The 16,802-nt window shown below is 48.9% G+C and overlaps 5 protein-coding genes across 5 annotated transcripts; 1 reads left to right on the top strand and 4 right to left on the bottom strand.

The window, feature by feature from the left end:
- Nucleotides 1–1,204: 1,204 nt before the first annotated feature.
- EV420DRAFT_1478749 (uncharacterized protein) lies at nt 1,205–6,576 on the top strand (the record flags this gene model as incomplete). The annotated part of the gene is made up of 16 exons (XM_060469527.1): nt 1,205–1,217; nt 1,294–1,327; nt 1,576–1,779; nt 2,150–3,353; nt 3,406–3,648; nt 3,695–3,787; nt 3,889–3,969; nt 4,024–4,220; nt 4,377–4,465; nt 4,514–4,657; nt 4,707–4,928; nt 4,951–5,079; nt 5,133–5,201; nt 5,412–5,517; nt 5,566–5,660; nt 5,717–6,576. The coding sequence occupies 16 exons, from the start codon at nt 1,205–1,207 to the stop codon at nt 6,574–6,576; spliced, it is 3,783 nt and encodes a 1,260-aa protein (XP_060332358.1).
- A 1,135-nt stretch (nt 6,577–7,711) lies between these two features.
- Nucleotides 7,712–8,700, bottom strand: EV420DRAFT_1673406 (uncharacterized protein; the record flags this gene model as incomplete). The annotated part of the gene is made up of 4 exons (XM_060479112.1): nt 8,465–8,700; nt 8,191–8,411; nt 7,951–8,076; nt 7,712–7,905 (listed from the first exon to the last, which is right to left on the bottom strand). The coding sequence occupies exons 1-4, from the start codon at nt 8,599–8,601 to the stop codon at nt 7,712–7,714; spliced, it is 678 nt and encodes a 225-aa protein (XP_060332357.1). The 5' UTR covers nt 8,602–8,700.
- A 550-nt stretch (nt 8,701–9,250) lies between these two features.
- EV420DRAFT_1641554 (uncharacterized protein) lies at nt 9,251–9,591 on the bottom strand (the record flags this gene model as incomplete). The annotated part of the gene is made up of 2 exons (XM_060477254.1): nt 9,251–9,382; nt 9,442–9,591. 2 exons carry the CDS (start codon nt 9,589–9,591, stop codon nt 9,251–9,253), a joined length of 282 nt encoding a protein of 93 aa, XP_060332356.1.
- Nucleotides 9,592–11,068: 1,477 nt separating this feature from the next.
- Nucleotides 11,069–12,916, bottom strand: EV420DRAFT_1268145 (uncharacterized protein; the record flags this gene model as incomplete). Its single annotated transcript, XM_060467431.1, has 3 exons — nt 11,069–11,417; nt 11,473–12,515; nt 12,581–12,916. 3 exons carry the CDS (start codon nt 12,914–12,916, stop codon nt 11,069–11,071), a joined length of 1,728 nt encoding a protein of 575 aa, XP_060332355.1.
- Nucleotides 12,917–14,845: 1,929 nt separating this feature from the next.
- EV420DRAFT_1535729 (uncharacterized protein) lies at nt 14,846–16,656 on the bottom strand. Its single transcript, XM_060472842.1, has 4 exons — nt 16,518–16,656; nt 16,272–16,467; nt 15,470–16,217; nt 14,846–15,414 (listed from the first exon to the last, which is right to left on the bottom strand). The coding sequence occupies exons 2-4, from the start codon at nt 16,293–16,295 to the stop codon at nt 14,987–14,989; spliced, it is 1,200 nt and encodes a 399-aa protein (XP_060332354.1). The 5' UTR covers nt 16,296–16,467; nt 16,518–16,656; the 3' UTR covers nt 14,846–14,986.
- Between the last annotated feature and the right edge of the window lie 146 nt (nt 16,657–16,802).

Below are 16,802 nucleotides of genomic sequence, written 5' to 3'. Positions count from 1 at the left end.
TCCAGGAGGAAGAGGGGGTCCTGCCCCATCTGAACGGGCGGTAGTCGTGGCGGAGGCCCTAAGGGCAAGCTCTCCGAAATCCTCACTGAAGTTTTCTCTTCCTCGCTTCTCGTACCTCCTTCTCTCGCTTCCCCAGTCAGCGTCCGTCCACTTGGTGGAGGAACGCCCGCTCCAGCTGTCTCCAGTATAGGTTGCATCTTCCTCTTCATTCGGGTAGAGGTCGCTGAGGAGGTCTTCGAGTCGGATCCTTTCGAGCTCGGTGAGTTCATCCCCTTCGAACTCGGTATCAGGGCTTTCTTCGCCCGTGACCACATGCCTGGTGCCTTGTCCTCGGTTTCCAACGGAGCTTGACTCCCCTTCGACTGGAGACTGATCGAAGAGGCCTGGTAGGGGTGAGTCTCCTCTGTCGAGTAGCATGCCCCTGGTATCTGTGATGTCGACTGAATCGACAGATTCTGCGGTAGCACTTCTGTAGGAGTCGGTGCTCGACTCTGAGTATTGCGAGCTGGGTCGCGACGATCCGTAGAGGGATTCTCCAGGTCCCCCGGAGACGTTGGGTTTGACATTTTGTAGGGTCTGTTGGGACGCCGCTGGAATGTGAATTACGGGCGGTGGGTAGGTGGGAGTGCTGGGAACATAATGGAATGGGAGTTGGGCGCGAACTCGCCTCTGTTGTCGAAAACAGCGGTGTAGTCGGTACAAAATAATGGACAAGAAAAAGAGTAAAAAAGTCGCGAAGACGGCGGGAATGGCGTCGGACCAGGGCATCCGTGAGTGGGTCTATCCTTCGTATAGTTGGACGGTTATAATTAACCATGCAACAGTTCATACACGAGCTGATAAATGGCGAGGATGAGGAGTGCGACGAGGATGGTGATAATCAAGCTGAGGTCGGTTTCGTAGTTGGAACCGTTCATCAACAGGATTTCACTGGTTTCGGAAGTGCTTCGTCAATGTCAACAGTACAACTGTCAGCACCGATACGAGTCGGAAAAGGGTGGTGAAGGGGTTCGTTTTTCTCTTTTATATTCGTAGCAAACCAATATAGGCCGTTACCAGCAAGGCTGCTAGTAGGGGTGCTGGGATGGTTGCTAGGACAAAGAGGATAGTCACGAGGACTATAAGGATGACAGTAAGGATAGGATCAGGTAGTACGAGTGAAAGGATCCAGTCGGCTACCAGGAGTATAATGATGAGCACATAAATGTTGGGCAACGGTGAGTCGTTGGGCAACGAGGACGAGCTTCGGCTAAATGTTGACAACCAACTAATAACCGACTTAGATCGAACTAGGATCACCACTCGCACTTCGGTGGATGATACTCTAGTAAGTCAAAGGCGATGTCAAAGTCGATGGCAGACAGATAGTCATGAAGGACGGAGTTCGAGTTGGGTAGATTAAACCTTAGCCGAAGCTGGGGTTTAACCCAGCTGAGGCTCTACTTAAATACACGTTGGTAAGCTAATAATAGTACTGTGAGAAACTGTCCGTTATGATCGCATACACGTAATCAGTCTGAATAAGATGAAGAAAAAGGGAAAGAAATGAATAAATCGTAACAACGTGCTCTCCAGTCGACAAGATCAGTACTGGAATGATCTCTGTTTCGCCATTGCCCAGTACTGGGAAATTGTGTCCTGGGCAAACGAGCAACTGGTACTCACTGGTCTGAGCGAAACTAATTGGGTGTATGAAGTCCATGTGGCCTTCAAGTTATCTGCATTGCAATTCGGACTGGCATTGCTCGATTATCATAACTCTCTGAAAGGAAGCAAGTTGTATGAAGCTGTGGAGGCTGAAGAAAGACTGAACTGACAGTGGTTCAAAGCTGATGTCTTGACGGCCTTCGATGAAATGTTCAGCCACAAACTACATCGAGAACTCAGAAATGCCAATTGACCACAGGAAGCACATCTCTTTTGGGAACCGTCCTTTGATGTAGTTGTGGTAAACAGTGAGTGGGTGGGATGGATCTGGGAGACGTCCACTAATATACCTTCCAGAGATCCCCGAAGAAATAGACATACTTACTTATGCAGAACTCACCCGGCAATCTGCCCCTGTGTCCAATCTCTCATCCCTAAGTGAATTGTCTGAAGATGACAAAGCCATTCCTTCTCCGTGTCGTCAACCTCTCCTCCCCGCCAGTCCACGAGGGAGGAAAGCCTTGAGCCAGAGTAAGGGACGAGAGCCTTCATCAGGAAGCAGCGACGACACTGACGAATTGGACGACGAAGCACTTGGAAATGTTGTCAGTGATGAGGAGGATCTATCCAATGAGAGAGCTGCAGGTAAGAGGAAGCTACATGCATCCTCACTTGGAAGCAGCAATGAAAGTGACAATGATGGTTCTGACGATGAGCATGACACTTTGAAGCGGCTGGTCATCCATGACAAAGACGACATTGGTACCGATGAATCGGATGATGACCTACCTGAAAGTTCCAATGAAGATGATGTATCAAGGGGCATGCTCATGCAAAGCATCACAGACATTGACAAGGAGGAGTGGGATCATGAGGCGCCCGCTGGTGCTGAAGTGACGCGAGTGGACGATGTAGAGATGGAATTAGTTGAAGAGTCTCGGGATTCCTTGTCCCCCAGAGCACTTTTTGACAAGGAATGGGCAGCATTTGAAGAGGAACAAGAGCTTCTTCGATCGCGGAATGCTCCAGAGAAGTGGACCGAGCCCGTTCCTGATGCCACTGCTGGAGATCATGATATGCACACTGAAGACTTGCACGCATCAGTGTTTCAGGAACTTGCTCTCCAAGACGAACCTGGTCATGAGCAGAATGCAATTCCGCCAGCCCCGTCGCTAGAAGCGGAGTCTTCACCTCTAACCACGGTTGATATGAAGCTGGAGCTTCTGTCGCCAAGCTCTTTTCCTGTGCTGCCAGTACCTCTAAAGCAAGGGTTGGAAGATGAGGACCCAGAGGAATCACTGGACTTGAAACAGCACAAGAGCAACATGATAGCAAACATTCCAGATCTGAAAGATCTTATTGAATCGACCAGTCAAAGTCTTGCCAGATTGATGGGACATCCCTTGCCACCCGACTTGGTCAAAAATATAGTCGACGCGGCGGACCAGTTCCACTCGAAAGGAGCATCAACACCAGGCTTATCCGACAACAACAATGTCCTCGATTGGAGTGCTCAGGATGTCCTCGATCTGAGCGAGCTGGAACCGGACCTGGAAGCGGATCCAGAACCCAAGTCTTTGGAAGCGGTGGCACAGTGGCAAGACCATATCAAAGAGGCCTTGCAGGCATACATGGCAGATCATAACCCTGTTTGCCCCCTCCTACCTGATGTCCACGGCGTCACGGAGCCAAGTGATTTGTACAAGGTTCATGACTGAGACTTTAGTTTCCATTGTTTCAATGCTTATGGTTGTTTAGTGTGTATGTAATGTCATTGACAACAACCCCACCACAGGATGGCACTTCCTCAGTGCCAGACCCATGCTGAGCGTGGATAGCCTGAGGCAGTTGCTCAAGGTGAAAGGGTCATGGCTCAACGATGACATAGTCAATGTCACTCTGCGTCTCTTGTGCCAAGAGTATCCATCTTGGGGAATGGCAGACTCCCTGGTCGTCACTTCGAAGAAAGCAGCACCATGGGGATTGAAGGCATTGTTGAAAGTAGGAGCAGACATTACTTCATAACATGATTATCACGAGTGTTCAGGAACATACGGAATTAAGCAAGCAGAACTTTGCTCTCCCAGTCCACCATGACAGGCACTGGGTGCTTTTCCACTTAGATTTCGAGACCCGGAATGTGACTTGCTACAATAGTTTGAATACAGATGAATATGTTCTTAAAGCCATCTATAGCATAAGCCCCTAACTTTCCTAGTCCACTTTTTCAACTGACGTCAGACCACCCCACAGAGCTTTTGGTCATCTTTGAAGTTGGTCGTTCCCAATCCTGATGATACATTCCATTTCGAGATAGCGAAGGTCAGTCTCACTTTCATTAAGAAGAGATGTACTACCATAGCTCATCATGGACAGGGAGTCCCTCAACAGCATGATTCTATCAGTTGCGGTGTTTACACCATTGCCTTCGCCTGGCATTTAATGCACTATGGTGTTCCTCTGTCATCGTGCAATGAAATCTTGGCTTCTGTTGGGTTTGCGAACAGTTACAGATTGGACATTCTATACTTTCTAGCACAGATGTTATCCAGGGACCGTGAGAGAATACCCTTGTAATTAGAATGATTCCCATGACCAAAGTCACACATCTGTGACAGACCATACAGTTGTGACTTGTGGTGGCGATACGGTTCCGCCATTGGAAAAAGCCATCTGCAGAGCTCCTGTACGGCCTATTTTCTTTCCTTCTCACGTTCAATGGTCTCCAGTGAAGACACGGACTATGTCCCATCTGCCCTTAACTATGCTACCCGATCTGGGCATCAAACGCAGCTGCCTGTGCATAGGAGACAACCGGGTGTGTGGCTCATTATGCTCAGCTGCACATATATTGATTAGACCATAGGTGATCTGCCTTTAGTTCCTCGGGCACCCTCACCCATAATCATTGAGGGCAGCCCGTGCTTGAGGAATAGGAACTGGAGGGACGCTGCACAAGGTGAAGGACTGATTGACGCCCAGGACGAAATGCCACTCCGGGGCGAAACTGGTATGGCGAACGTAACATGGTCCTGCCCAAACTGACGTTCCCTGACAAGGTCTGCAATCCAATGCTACTTTAACCACTTTATCGGACCTGTACCGTGCAAGGTTCGGTCACAGTGGTGGAACAAACTCTGGGAATGGACAGTCCTTAACGAGTTTATCAGACTGGTTTCATGTGAGATTCACCGGTCATGGAGATGAACCCAGCTCGGGGGATGGCCAGGGTTCGGAACATCCGGCAGAGAGAGGCATGGCAGCTCCTTCCTGTTCGATGAGTATCTCTGATGCACCTGACAGAAAGCGGAGACCCTCATGACCTCAGCCATGATGAACACCCAAACCAGGGGGACCATGCCTGTGGACGTTCTCAATCACCCGATCAGAAGGACAATGATGGTTTCATGTCTGGCACGAACTTGAATGACTGTTCGTACTTGAGCAGTGGCCATCAGACCCATCCTGATACACTCATTTGTCAGATGATCTTGATGAGCCCAAGCCGGATGCATATCCGCTGTCCGATGGAGAGGTGGAAGCTGCCCAGAATGGTGAGTGCAAATATTGTTGGCCTGCATTTGCTGCATTCATGAATACTTGGATAGGTCCGAACCCGCTCCCAGCCAGCCGCCTGGCTGCTCAACAATGGAACTGGGAATAGCTTCGTCCCGGGGGAGGTGAGGAACCTGAAGATGAAGGGACGGGCAAGTATCCCATGTCTTAATGATGCGAGCTCCCATCATTTACCAAAATGAATACAGGAGATTCCTTGCCACGTCGGGAGGGGGCCGGTGGCCATGTGGGCGCCAATGAGCGCTTGCATGTAGAGGACAATCCTGAACAGGGGAACCCAGTGCCAATCTTAAGGTCCGACTGTTGTGCCTTTGCTTCATGCACTTCTGAACCCGATTGCAGGTGTCCAATCAACCTGTTTATTTGTATGGAAAACTCCGAAGGATCTGAACATGCCCAAGTGGAGTATAACATAGGCATGCTGGAGGGATTCGTGGGTAAGGCGACTTCGACATGTCTTTGGGCCTTGTCATACTGATTCCCTATGTTGCAGGCAAAGCCCTTAGTGCGTTGTTGAGAGGGGGAGGAAGGACTGGACATGCTCTCCAAGGGCTGGATCATACCGGTTGGACAGTGTCAACCTCCACGCGACCCTTGTGTCTTCATGAAGGTGGTGGGGAGGATTTGTCATTCAGGGAGATTGGCCTCTTGGACAAGGTCCTCGAGGAGGGCACTTCACTATACAGGACTCCCCTGCTCAAGTGCCAAATGTGTCCTGACACAGCAAGGATACTCGTAGAGACCGGGCTTTCACAAGATGAGCTTCATGTCGTATATATACACAGAGCGCCAATGTCATTAGAAGCAGGGACTGTGGAAGCTCCTGCTGAAGCAAAAGAATGGCAAACCTGGGACAAGTGTTTTCTAGGGACGATCCAACTGGTGCAGAGTCTATTTGACCCAGAGTACAACGAGCCATTCCGGGTGTATTTGGGGGTGACGATTCTCATGGCGATCACAGAACAGATTGGCAGCAACAAGAAAGCCTTGCACATGGGAAAGTGGGGCAGCCTTCTGGGTGTGCTAGCATGGTTGAAAAGCCGGACTAGTTTACACAAGGTTGAAATCTTTGAACGTTCCCAAAAGACATTCGAGCACTACTTCAGCTTTTGGAAAAAAGTACAGTCACTCAGACACTATCTCAGTGCCTATGATTTTGGTGAGGAGGTCAAGCCACAGGACTGGCAGCGGTGGGAGATGTTGGAAATGATTGCCACCTGGCAAGGTCTGCCATCTCAGGCAGATACTTTGACAATGAACCCATTGACAGAGGAAGAGCTCTTTCATGTCAAACAACCCCTCTCTCTTTCACATGCTGAATTACTTTTTAAGAATGTACTGCCCAAAAACTAGTATTTAGTCTCAAATACATATTCAAATTATGGTTATTTTATCTGGTGGGCAACAGCCGTTACAGAGATCAGGCACAGAGGCTGGTTCTTATCGGGGTGAACCTCTCTTTTCCTTCCACAAGGAATAATGCTTCCCAGTATGCAAGCTGTCATTGATCTGACCCAACAACAAGGAAGGCAATTTACGTGGTATGTTGTCTTTCGGTGCCAGTTTGAACATTCTGACTGGATCCCGCAGTGCTATTGGTCGCTTTAAAGGGATCCCAACGATTGAAGTCGACATCATTCTGAACTTTGTAGTTCTTCTTCATCCCAGCCATCCTGTAGAAGACTCCACAAGGTATCACACTGTTTTGGAGGGGCTTCAAAATTTGTTGAAGACTTATGTGCTGCGGATGGGGCATACACACATCAACTGGAACTCTGCTGTCCTCTATGGGCCTGGAGTTTCCATGCTTGAATGGACCTCCTTGCATTACGAGATGCTGTATGTGGCAGCATTTCCTCACGTTACACCAGACACATCCTCTCGTATACAGGTACGCAGCACCATCCTTGAGTCCGACTTTGACTAATACTGTGGACCCCAGTTCTTCTGCAAAATTTGGGTGACACCCTTGGTATGTGGGCATAATCTGGCATCCAGTGTCTGCCATCTAACCATGATATCCAGCCGCTGAATGTAGGAAGGGTGGCTTTCCTGCCGCCAATGAATTCCCACTCTGGAGGATGCATTATCAACGTGGATTTTGAACTTTCCAATATCCTGGAGGCGATGGCAGTCATGACCGATGCTGATGAGGATACGTATGAGTTCCAGCTGAGCCACAACTGGCTCCATGCAGAATTGCTCACAGCCATCGAATTGGCGAGTGCAGGAACCATGCATGATGGTCTGTTAGATGAAGCAGAGTTATTATTGCCTTGATGGCTTCGCCTTCGTATAGTAGAACAGAAGAACCGGTTTGTTGGGCAAATGGTCACACCTTCCAGTCTGTCACATCACAATCTATAGGAATGATATTCTAACATGGCAGTTCTCAAATTGGCTGACTAGATTACATAAACATCACCTCCATAGAGGTGTTACATGTCACACCAGTGAGTCTGTCACATTACAACACTGAGAATTGACCTCATCCCCGACGGTGGGCCAATATGGCATTCAGAGTCTCTAAGCCATGGATCCAGTGCACTCGACGGGCCTCCCATGTATTGCTTGCCATTCCTAGACTGGTAGCCATAGTTTGGTTTAGAACATCAACCTCCACAGGGCTGAGGGGGCAGGCAGGGGCCTCGCAAGGCACATATGCCAAAGATTGGGTAGGCACTGTAACATGAATGTCTGCTCAGCCGGTTGAAGAAGACAACTCACGATTGACAGGTAGTGATGCGTCCTCATGGCCATCCTGAAGGTGAGCTAGCACATCGGGGGTAAGAGCCTGATGACGCTGTTGTAGTAGGGTAAGGATCTCCTGGTTGACACCCATGTTAGGGATGGCTGCAAGTGGATCCACAACTAGGGGGTCTGTTAGTGTGATGTGCTCGAGGCCACGAAAGCCATCCATGAGCTGACTTTCCAACCACATATTGTTAGGCATCTCGGATCACTTACCCTGCAATGGAATCTTGTGATTATTCCATTCATCTGCCCACTGGCAGGCAGCCTCGTCTATATCGGCAAGAAACAGGTGAAGGACCAACCAGATATGTGCCGAATTTTCGTGGTCCAGACCATAGCTAGCCTCGAGCTCTGTGAAGAATTCGTGCCAGCGATCGGCCCAACTTCTGGAAGTCTCCACCCACATTCGCTCTCCTCTCGTATTATGAACTGAGCTATGGTACTCATTATTAATACAGGACAATCTCAAGCTACTGAATCCACTCACTGGCCCCAAATGTATGGGTTGCTCAGTACTCCTCGATAATTCTCCATCCACTGAGCCGCATACAGGTTTTCCACACCGTGGTCACCACGTAAGCGTATGGGAACCCCCCAGACAAGTGTTGCATCAATGAAAACCATGAGGACAACATATGGTCAGTTGGAGTTGCTTGCTCTGATGTTGACCACGACACATGTTTTTCCATCAACAAATATGTGGAGGACAATTTTCCACCGAATCAGGCCTAGAACTCGATGATTAGTAGATGATAAAAGTGACCATGGGTGAAAACGGACAGTGATTTCCATCGTGGTGCCACATGGAGTTGGCGCCAGGGACACTGTAGTTGGTCCTGGCTGTGGGTTGCCTGCCAAATTTCGGTGGCGGGCCTTGGACACGTTTCCTTGAGGCTTCGACACGTTGTCGAGAGACACGATGACCTAGCCTACTCAATGCCGACTTGATTTGCTGACGCCCATAGCCAGGACAATGTTGAAGGATCTCTTCAACCTCTTTATCCAGCTCCTCGTCAGACAGGTCAGCCATTTGCATTCTCATAGGGGTGTGGATTGTGTATTCTTGACCATGTTCATCAATGAGGGTTTGGAAGGGCACATTTCTGGGCTCTCTGAGACCATTCCTTTGCTGATGATGGCTGACAGTGCAGGGACAAACGTCAAAGAGATCAGCGATGCGAGGGGAAGAGTGATGGCTCTCCGTGAGCACCCCCAAAATGGTAGGATTTATATCGGCAGGTGGACGTCCTCTCCATCCTGTGTATACCTTGGATCATGGCTGAAGGAGGGGAGCATGCTTCGGAGGATCCTTGGAGATGAACAATTCCGAAGTTAATGAAGTCCTCATCATGAGAAGTCCAGCATTGATGGTCGCAACGTAGTCATCTGAGAAGTAGACTTGGGCCTGTGGTATGCAAATATTAATCAAAGGATAAGGTGCTGATGATAATTATTGTGACAGACCTCTGTCCAATACTGTTCCCAAAGAGCAACCTCGTTGAGTTGCAGCTGAATTTGGTGGGGGTCGCCATTGCCAGCCTGAAGAACCTGATTGACCGAATGGCAAAGCTCTGACCAAGACCTATTGACGCGCTCGATTTGAGCTGTAGTCATGGTTGAAGTTGGGATTGGTGGCAGTGCAAAAATAGTTTAGAACCAAAAATAAAGAAAATAATTGAAAACTAGCCAAGAAAAAAACCAAAACAATGCATTTATACAATGGGTATCAAGGAAAACAGCGCTGAAATGAGTGTATGTTGGCCGGTCATGCTCACGGTCAGCTGGGTAGGCATTGTGAACGCCCATTGACGCCTCCCCATGAGGCAACCTCAGACGACCTCATGAAATCTCACAAGATCCTGTGGGGCCTCGCGAGATCTCACGCGACCGCACGAGATCCTGTGAGATCCCGGAATATTGTCCAGGGATTCCAAGTATACATTGCACATGCTAGCAGACCAAATACATGCACAGAGGCCATCAAATAACAGCGAGAAAACCTGAGATTGTCAAACAGTTACATCGTCCACGAGAGAAAAGGAAGAAGGAAGGCAAACACAGCCAAGCAACCGATTCACGTGATTGACGTGTCGACGCGTCGATGTGAAATTCAAATTGAAATTATTTCGTTCCTTGGCTCCAAACATTATCATGAAGTTTGACAATGAATTCATATCGCACCGACCTTTCAATGACTTCTCCGGAATCACAAAAAACCATCGATTCATCGCTTATAGCTGGATTTTCCACCCAGCCAAGGCATAGCATCACCCTTCCGTTACGTTCCGAGCAAAACCAGGATGGTTAGTTATAATAATGAGCAGGGACAGGATTCTGGAGATTAACAGGAAGAACAACGTTAGGGCGGATATTAGGTCATTTCCGAGCGACTCATCGTCTATCATGGTATCAGTAGGAGGATTTAACAGATTTTATTGCAAAAAGCTGCCATTCACAAGCTCTTGGACACAGAGCTGCAACTCCATCCTCGAAATCAGGATTTTCGCATATTTTCTTGTTGAAACCCCGGTTCAATATGTTGAAGCATCGAACGACTACGGCGTTAAGTATCCGGGCTTAGAAGGAAGTGGATTGTGAATGAAATGGTCGTGTACGATGGGCAGTATCTTTGAGAATATCCGTGAATTTTGGGAATGAATAACGAGAATACGAAGTACTGATACGGATCCTCCTCGCGCGGATTGCTAGAACATCATCATCAAGTACAGCCAAAGGATACAAACAAGTACCAGTAACGTCTCCATGCTTCGCTGCCGCGCCTCTGAAAGGATGATGATGGTTCAAGAACATTTATTTCTATCTCTAATTCCCTGACGAATGTCCGAGGATCGATACCCTTCATCAAAATTACGCGGTTGCCTCTGTTCTACTTATGACAATGCAATTTCGTCCAAAGCAAGTGTACGAGTTGACTTTGGAACTCACAGGCAGCAAATCGCTGACCTGGTTTTTATGCAACGAATGATGACCAAACCTTGGGGCATTCGTCTACTGCCATTTTGCAAAATCTATTGGCAACTAAGAGATCTTTGTCAAGCTGCAGTGCAAGACTACCAACGGAGTCACCTACCTATCCATATGCCGACGGAAGCGATAGCTGCGAGCGCAAAGAAAGTTTAGACCAGGGCCAAGGCAAAAAAGGAAGCCCATACCCCGGAGGCCTACCCAATTTTCCAACACGTTCACAATCCCCCACTTTCAGCATTTGCTGCACCGTCGATGACTCTATCATCAGGTCACCCTTCTGGGCCTTCTCAGATCGCCCAAAGTCAATCAGCCTGAACCTCCGATCCGAATGCTTCCTATACGCCGGCCAGTCCTCGATGTCTCCATGCTGCACCACGATGTTCCTCGGATACACCGACCCATGCAACCACCCTTCGCGGTGGAAACGGAAGAGCAATGAGGCACATTCCTGCCTGCGAAAACACGAGTCAGCAAAAGGGAAACGGATATAGCGAACGCCATCCAAACCTATCATCAATATCCAACGTATCAATATCAATAGGCGTCCCACAGTCTTCCATCAGCAAGATCGGACTGAGATATCCCTCATCATCGTCACCCTTCTCCGGCACGTAATACCCATAAAACTGCGGAACAACGGCACCAATGGGGGTTGGATCTTGCAACGTCGGCACAATATTGTATCCACTCCAATGCTGAAAAAAATGTGCCGGGAACTTCTGGTAATTCTTGGCCTCCTGCTTGAGATGCTTATCGTGCTTGATAGAGAGCTTCGCTGAAACAAGCGTCCGAAACGTCGTCTTGTTGCTACGGCGCCTTTCATGCTCGCAATACGTTCCAGGTCCCTGCCACTGCACATCGACGTCGATCTCTCGCATCCGCCCTTCATACACCATCTCCGTCTTGTTGGTGCCCTCGTGCTTGAGGCCCGCCGCTGCCGACTCAATGAGAAATGTCGAGATCTGTTTCCCGATATATTCCGTCTCGTCCACTTCCACGTCTGGCATGTCGTTCTTGAACCTTTCCAGCACCACACGGGCCACACATTGTTCACAGACGCTCGGCCGGAAACTGGGTAGCCACGTACGAGGGACTTCCCACTCTGCGCTGTACACAGCGGAGTGATGGCCTCGTCCAATGACGCGCTCGGAGGAAAGGTAGAGGTGCGCTTCTGGGGTAGAAAGAGGTGGCGATGGTTCTTTGGAAAACTTGGCGAAGATTGCTTCTGCATCGTGGGTCGCGCAACAAGACAGGGAGGGGTCGGGGGTCTCAAGAGAAGAAGGGACGAAGAGCATGCCGCCCTCAGAATTGGCGTCAGCGTGCTCTTTCTGGACCAATGCGCGCTGCGCGACGGTCTTTTCCTCCACGTGGGAAGAAAGATGGAGTCGATAAACGTGAATTCTCTTTGGGGGTCGGTGGCTGAAGCGGTGATCATCATTGGAAACGCGAAGAGTGTCGCCGTCATCGTGGACAATGAGCTTTTCTGGCAAAAGATGAAATGGTATTCGCTGTTGAAATGTATAGGCTTTGTTATCCGGGTACTGCTCAGACTTCGCCGGAGTAAGAGTCTGTACTGACAAATTAACGAAAACCCAAAAGGCAAGGGAAGAACTACCTCTTCGTCACTCTCCGTGTAGGAAAAAGCATCCAAGTGGTCTAATGGTCTTGAGGTAAAGATACTTGGGTCCCGGTTCTCCAGAAGTCGCCCTACGTCGCACGGAAAAACTTCTCGAGGATGTTCCTCCGCTTCAGCGCACTCGATCTCCTCCTTCGCGTGTTCAACTTCTCCAACTTCCTTCGCCCACGCAGCCAGCCTACTCCCGCCGAGCCTGGTTAATATGTCCGGAGACTGAGGAATAGGCTGTACCCAATAGAAATCGTAAAGTGTAGCGCCCCAGATTCGCTGTTTGTTTCCAGCAACCTTGACGCCAGGTAGCTGGCGCGTATCCATAACAGGCCCTTTGGGATCTCGAGGCCAGATGCAACGAACGACGCGCTTTTTGGCAGAGGAAATTCGGATTGCTTCACATATAGGCGGTGGCGCAGCCTCGGGTGGAGGTGGTGGCTGGGTGGCATCATTCGATTGAGAGCCGGCGACATCGTCAACTTTCTTGCTGTTACCGGCTAACATGTCACGGCGCGACTCCTCCAAGTCATCGTCCACTGACATTCCTGATTCCCTACATAAGAGTCCGTAAATGGAAGAGAATGAAAACAAATCAAATGGCCATACCAGTACAATAGAACTGCGCCAAAATGATCGGCAAATACTTGAATGGTGGCCGTTCGTGGAAAAGGGGGGGATGATAACGAAAAGAAAAGAAGAGCGCTGATCTTTGACTGTCACATCAACGTCGCCCTTATGATGGACACGAGATCAGATGAGTCTGTCTACGACGATATCGAGGAGTCCAAAGTCATTGTATTCCCGGATAAGATAGACGGAATGTGCCGACAATGTTTTTTCTGCGAACATGACCGATGCCATGACAACCGTCTTGTTTTCCTTGAACATTTTCAAGCATGACGAGGTATATTTCTCAAGGATGAATAGCAGAATATCGTCCAATACTTCGCACAACTACTCGGTATTTGATTGATAGGAATTTGCGGACGATCGTCGATGAATCGAAGTCAGGGCTGGTCAGATGCGAATTTGAAATTGTGTCCAGAAAAGCAACTAAGTTGTAGTGCAGGGACAGGGCTTTACGCTCAATGTTGAGATACAATTCTGCGTAACTCATCCTGTTCCTTGTACTTCTGGCTCGAAGAGGTCGACATGGTGGTGGTGGTGGTGGCACCGGCGCAGGGTGTACGTGTCTAGATTATTAGTGAAAGCCCGTCCAACGTCTCGGAACGGGAGAATTTCCGAAAAACGAAGAAACTCAAAATCCCGATCAGCATGGAATTTGGACACTTGAAGATCTGTAGGCATGAAGGCCACTACAAAAGCTACACCAAATGATGAGAACTTCCAACGCAACCATCAACCAGCCGTAAGAACACACCAGGACATATGGTCACTGTTCGTCTTCGATCCACTAGCAAGGCCTCTACTAGTAGCGACCGTACAACTCAATATATGATGTGAGATATCCCTGCATTTTTTTCGTGAGTGAGACATTGCGAGCTATAAGTGTTGATACAGATACGAACGCACAGAACAACGACGCTTTACAATTAACGAAGAAAACATGCCGGGAGAAACTAGACAGAATGATGAATCCGGATCTTCCACCCGTTTCATGGGCAAGATAGTTTGTGTAGTCATTCTTGCTACAACATTGGAGACCGAGAACATATCACTGCAAAGGGTGTACCGTTATTCGTACATCTGCATCGCTGGATGGCGGCTCTCTTGGGACGATTTCATGCAAAGCTCAGTCGATGCATCCAGCTTTGAGGATTGAAGTACCATCATATACATCATGGCAGTAATGAAGGAATGCCCTGGTGGCCGAGGTTGCCGTTCCACCCGAAATCACGACTCGTCACGTGATCTGGCAGCGCATATAGTCACTAAACCCAATGAAAAAAAGACGTCAGTATCACTTCTAGTGTTTATGAAGTACAGAGGTGCGCCTTCTCGTCCAAAACGCGATTTCATCCTGCGCAACGATTGGTGGAGGATACGAGTGGTTGAGCGCGCCAGTTCGAAGGCAAAAGAAAAAATGAGTATGAGCTCGAACTTCTACTAGCTTGAGGATTGAATATTGAAGGTGAACAGTTCTGGAGTAGTATTTCACGAGCGGAGGCAGCAACAACGACGGTTGATCATGATGGTCGGGAAGGAAGGGAAGGAAGGAATCGTTGCCGGTTCCGTCCTGCTTCGGGAATCGGGCCGGAATACCTCGTGGCCTCAGTCAGAGTAAAAACAAAATTCATCAATCGCAAAAAAGCACTGGACAATCTATACAAGATGCAGAAAATTTCGGGAGGTCAAAGACACTACGTCTACCACATTTTTTCTACGCTCTATACGAGGGCTGGCCTGACCCACGGAATTTTCCGAGCTTTCCTATCAATCAACCACCTCAGACTCAAAATACGACGGCCCCTTCTTCTCGTAGACTTCCTGGGCACTCTTAATGCACACATCTTCGAGCCATTCCATGAGATCTCCCCAGTTATAATTTTCTGGGTGTCGCTTATCTGTCAGCCCGCACAGGGACAGCTTGATCCTTTCGATGACGGGCGCCGCGCGACACAATGCTTCATCAAAGGTGACCCATTCCCTCGGTACGTCCACCATAAAAGAGGCACCAGTAGGGAGAGCATCCGTGTCGACTTCAACCCTGATTTCTAGCGTTTCGATGGAGCATGGAACGGCAAGCTTGTTCAGCGTCGAGGTCCACCAATCCAGACTAGGCCCCTCACTGAACAAAGAGACGGCGATTTTGAGGTCGACGATACACTTGAGGAAGAGCGGCGCAGGGGGGTTTTCCTTATCTACGATTGCAATAGTCAGTCAGCGGTATCAAGATAGGTAAACTCGTTAACTGACCAAAATCAAATGGTCCCAAGTGGAGGGTGGGAATCTGCCCCGGTTCGACTATCGCATGCATAATCGCGGAGAGACGTGCACCGATGTAGGTATCCCAGGCTGGTCTAGCGAGGCCGTACCGCCTCACTCTCAGGTCATCGACTCCGCTGATCTTTAAATGCGAATGACGACTCGCAACTCGAGAAAAAAGTACGAGGTCTGTGTGAGTAGCAATTTCCATATTGACCATGCTTGCTTGCGGGCCACGTTCGCCTGCCCTGATCTCTCTAGGGTTATCGTAGCTCGGGACAAACTCTCCTGCGTGGGCCTCGTATTCGTCGATCCGCATGCCTCGGGTCCAGAAGAGGCGCATCTCGCTGGGAAGGGAGTCAATGATGGAGAAGAACTGCGCTTCGGTACATTGGATATTGGAAAGCTCCAAGTTTTGAATAGATGGAAAGGACGTGAGGGCGTTATGCCAGACAACGGGGTCCTTGAAGTTGCGCCAGCAGAGTCCGCTGAAGAAGAGCGAGTGGATTTTACCGCACACAGTGGTCTGAAGATGAGTGAGAAGGATTGGGAGGTACCCGTCTTGGGAAAGTGTATCGGGCGTGGTCTCGATGAGGTCAATTTCAGTCACTTCAGAGGGGAAGTCGAGGAAAGCTTGGGCAATCATGTAGGCCTCGCGACAAGAGTAGCGCGCGCCGGTGCCGAGAATGAGTTCCGTGGCGATGAGCTGCTCCGTCATTTTTTCAAGGTAGTCGTCGTCCTGTTGACAGATACTTTTGAGCAACAGAGACGTCTACACGAATATATTGCGTACCATTTTTGATAGAATGACGAACATGATTTTTCTGAGTGCTCTTATAGCGAAGAGAACAATTGTAGTAGGCGGTGCGCGAATGAATCATACCGCCCTTGCAACATGTTGAAACACAGCTGACAATGTTAACGTCGTTCATTCCGTCGGAGAGCAATGAGTTAGACACCGAAGAGGCTAGGCTTCCGGGTATAGACAACTAAAAATCCTCAGATAGTTAGCACATGTAGAAACACAAAGAATTTATACCTAATACGAAAAATTATACGGAGAAAGAGCGGCTGGAAGGAGTGTAATCTCATGAATTTGACATTTCCATACCACCAAACGGAAGCAAATTCTTTCTTCGACAATAGTGATCACATCGCAACGAAGGTTAACAATGGTTCGAACAAAGCCATTGTTGCAGTCCTATGGTTAGTGTAAGGGGTACTGACGGCTAGCCATTAAGATACCGCGCTCGAGGAACTATTATCACTCGGCCTTCAGAACGTCCACCAGGTACCGTTCGAACGCATAAACGGATCGGAGAAT

The sequence above is a fragment of the Desarmillaria tabescens genome, assembly GCF_030435595.1.
Source record: "Desarmillaria tabescens strain CCBAS 213 chromosome Unknown EV420scaffold_13, whole genome shotgun sequence".
NCBI lineage: Eukaryota > Fungi > Basidiomycota > Agaricomycetes > Agaricales > Physalacriaceae > Desarmillaria > Desarmillaria tabescens.
This window is presented reverse-complemented; position numbering and strand designations above follow the sequence as displayed.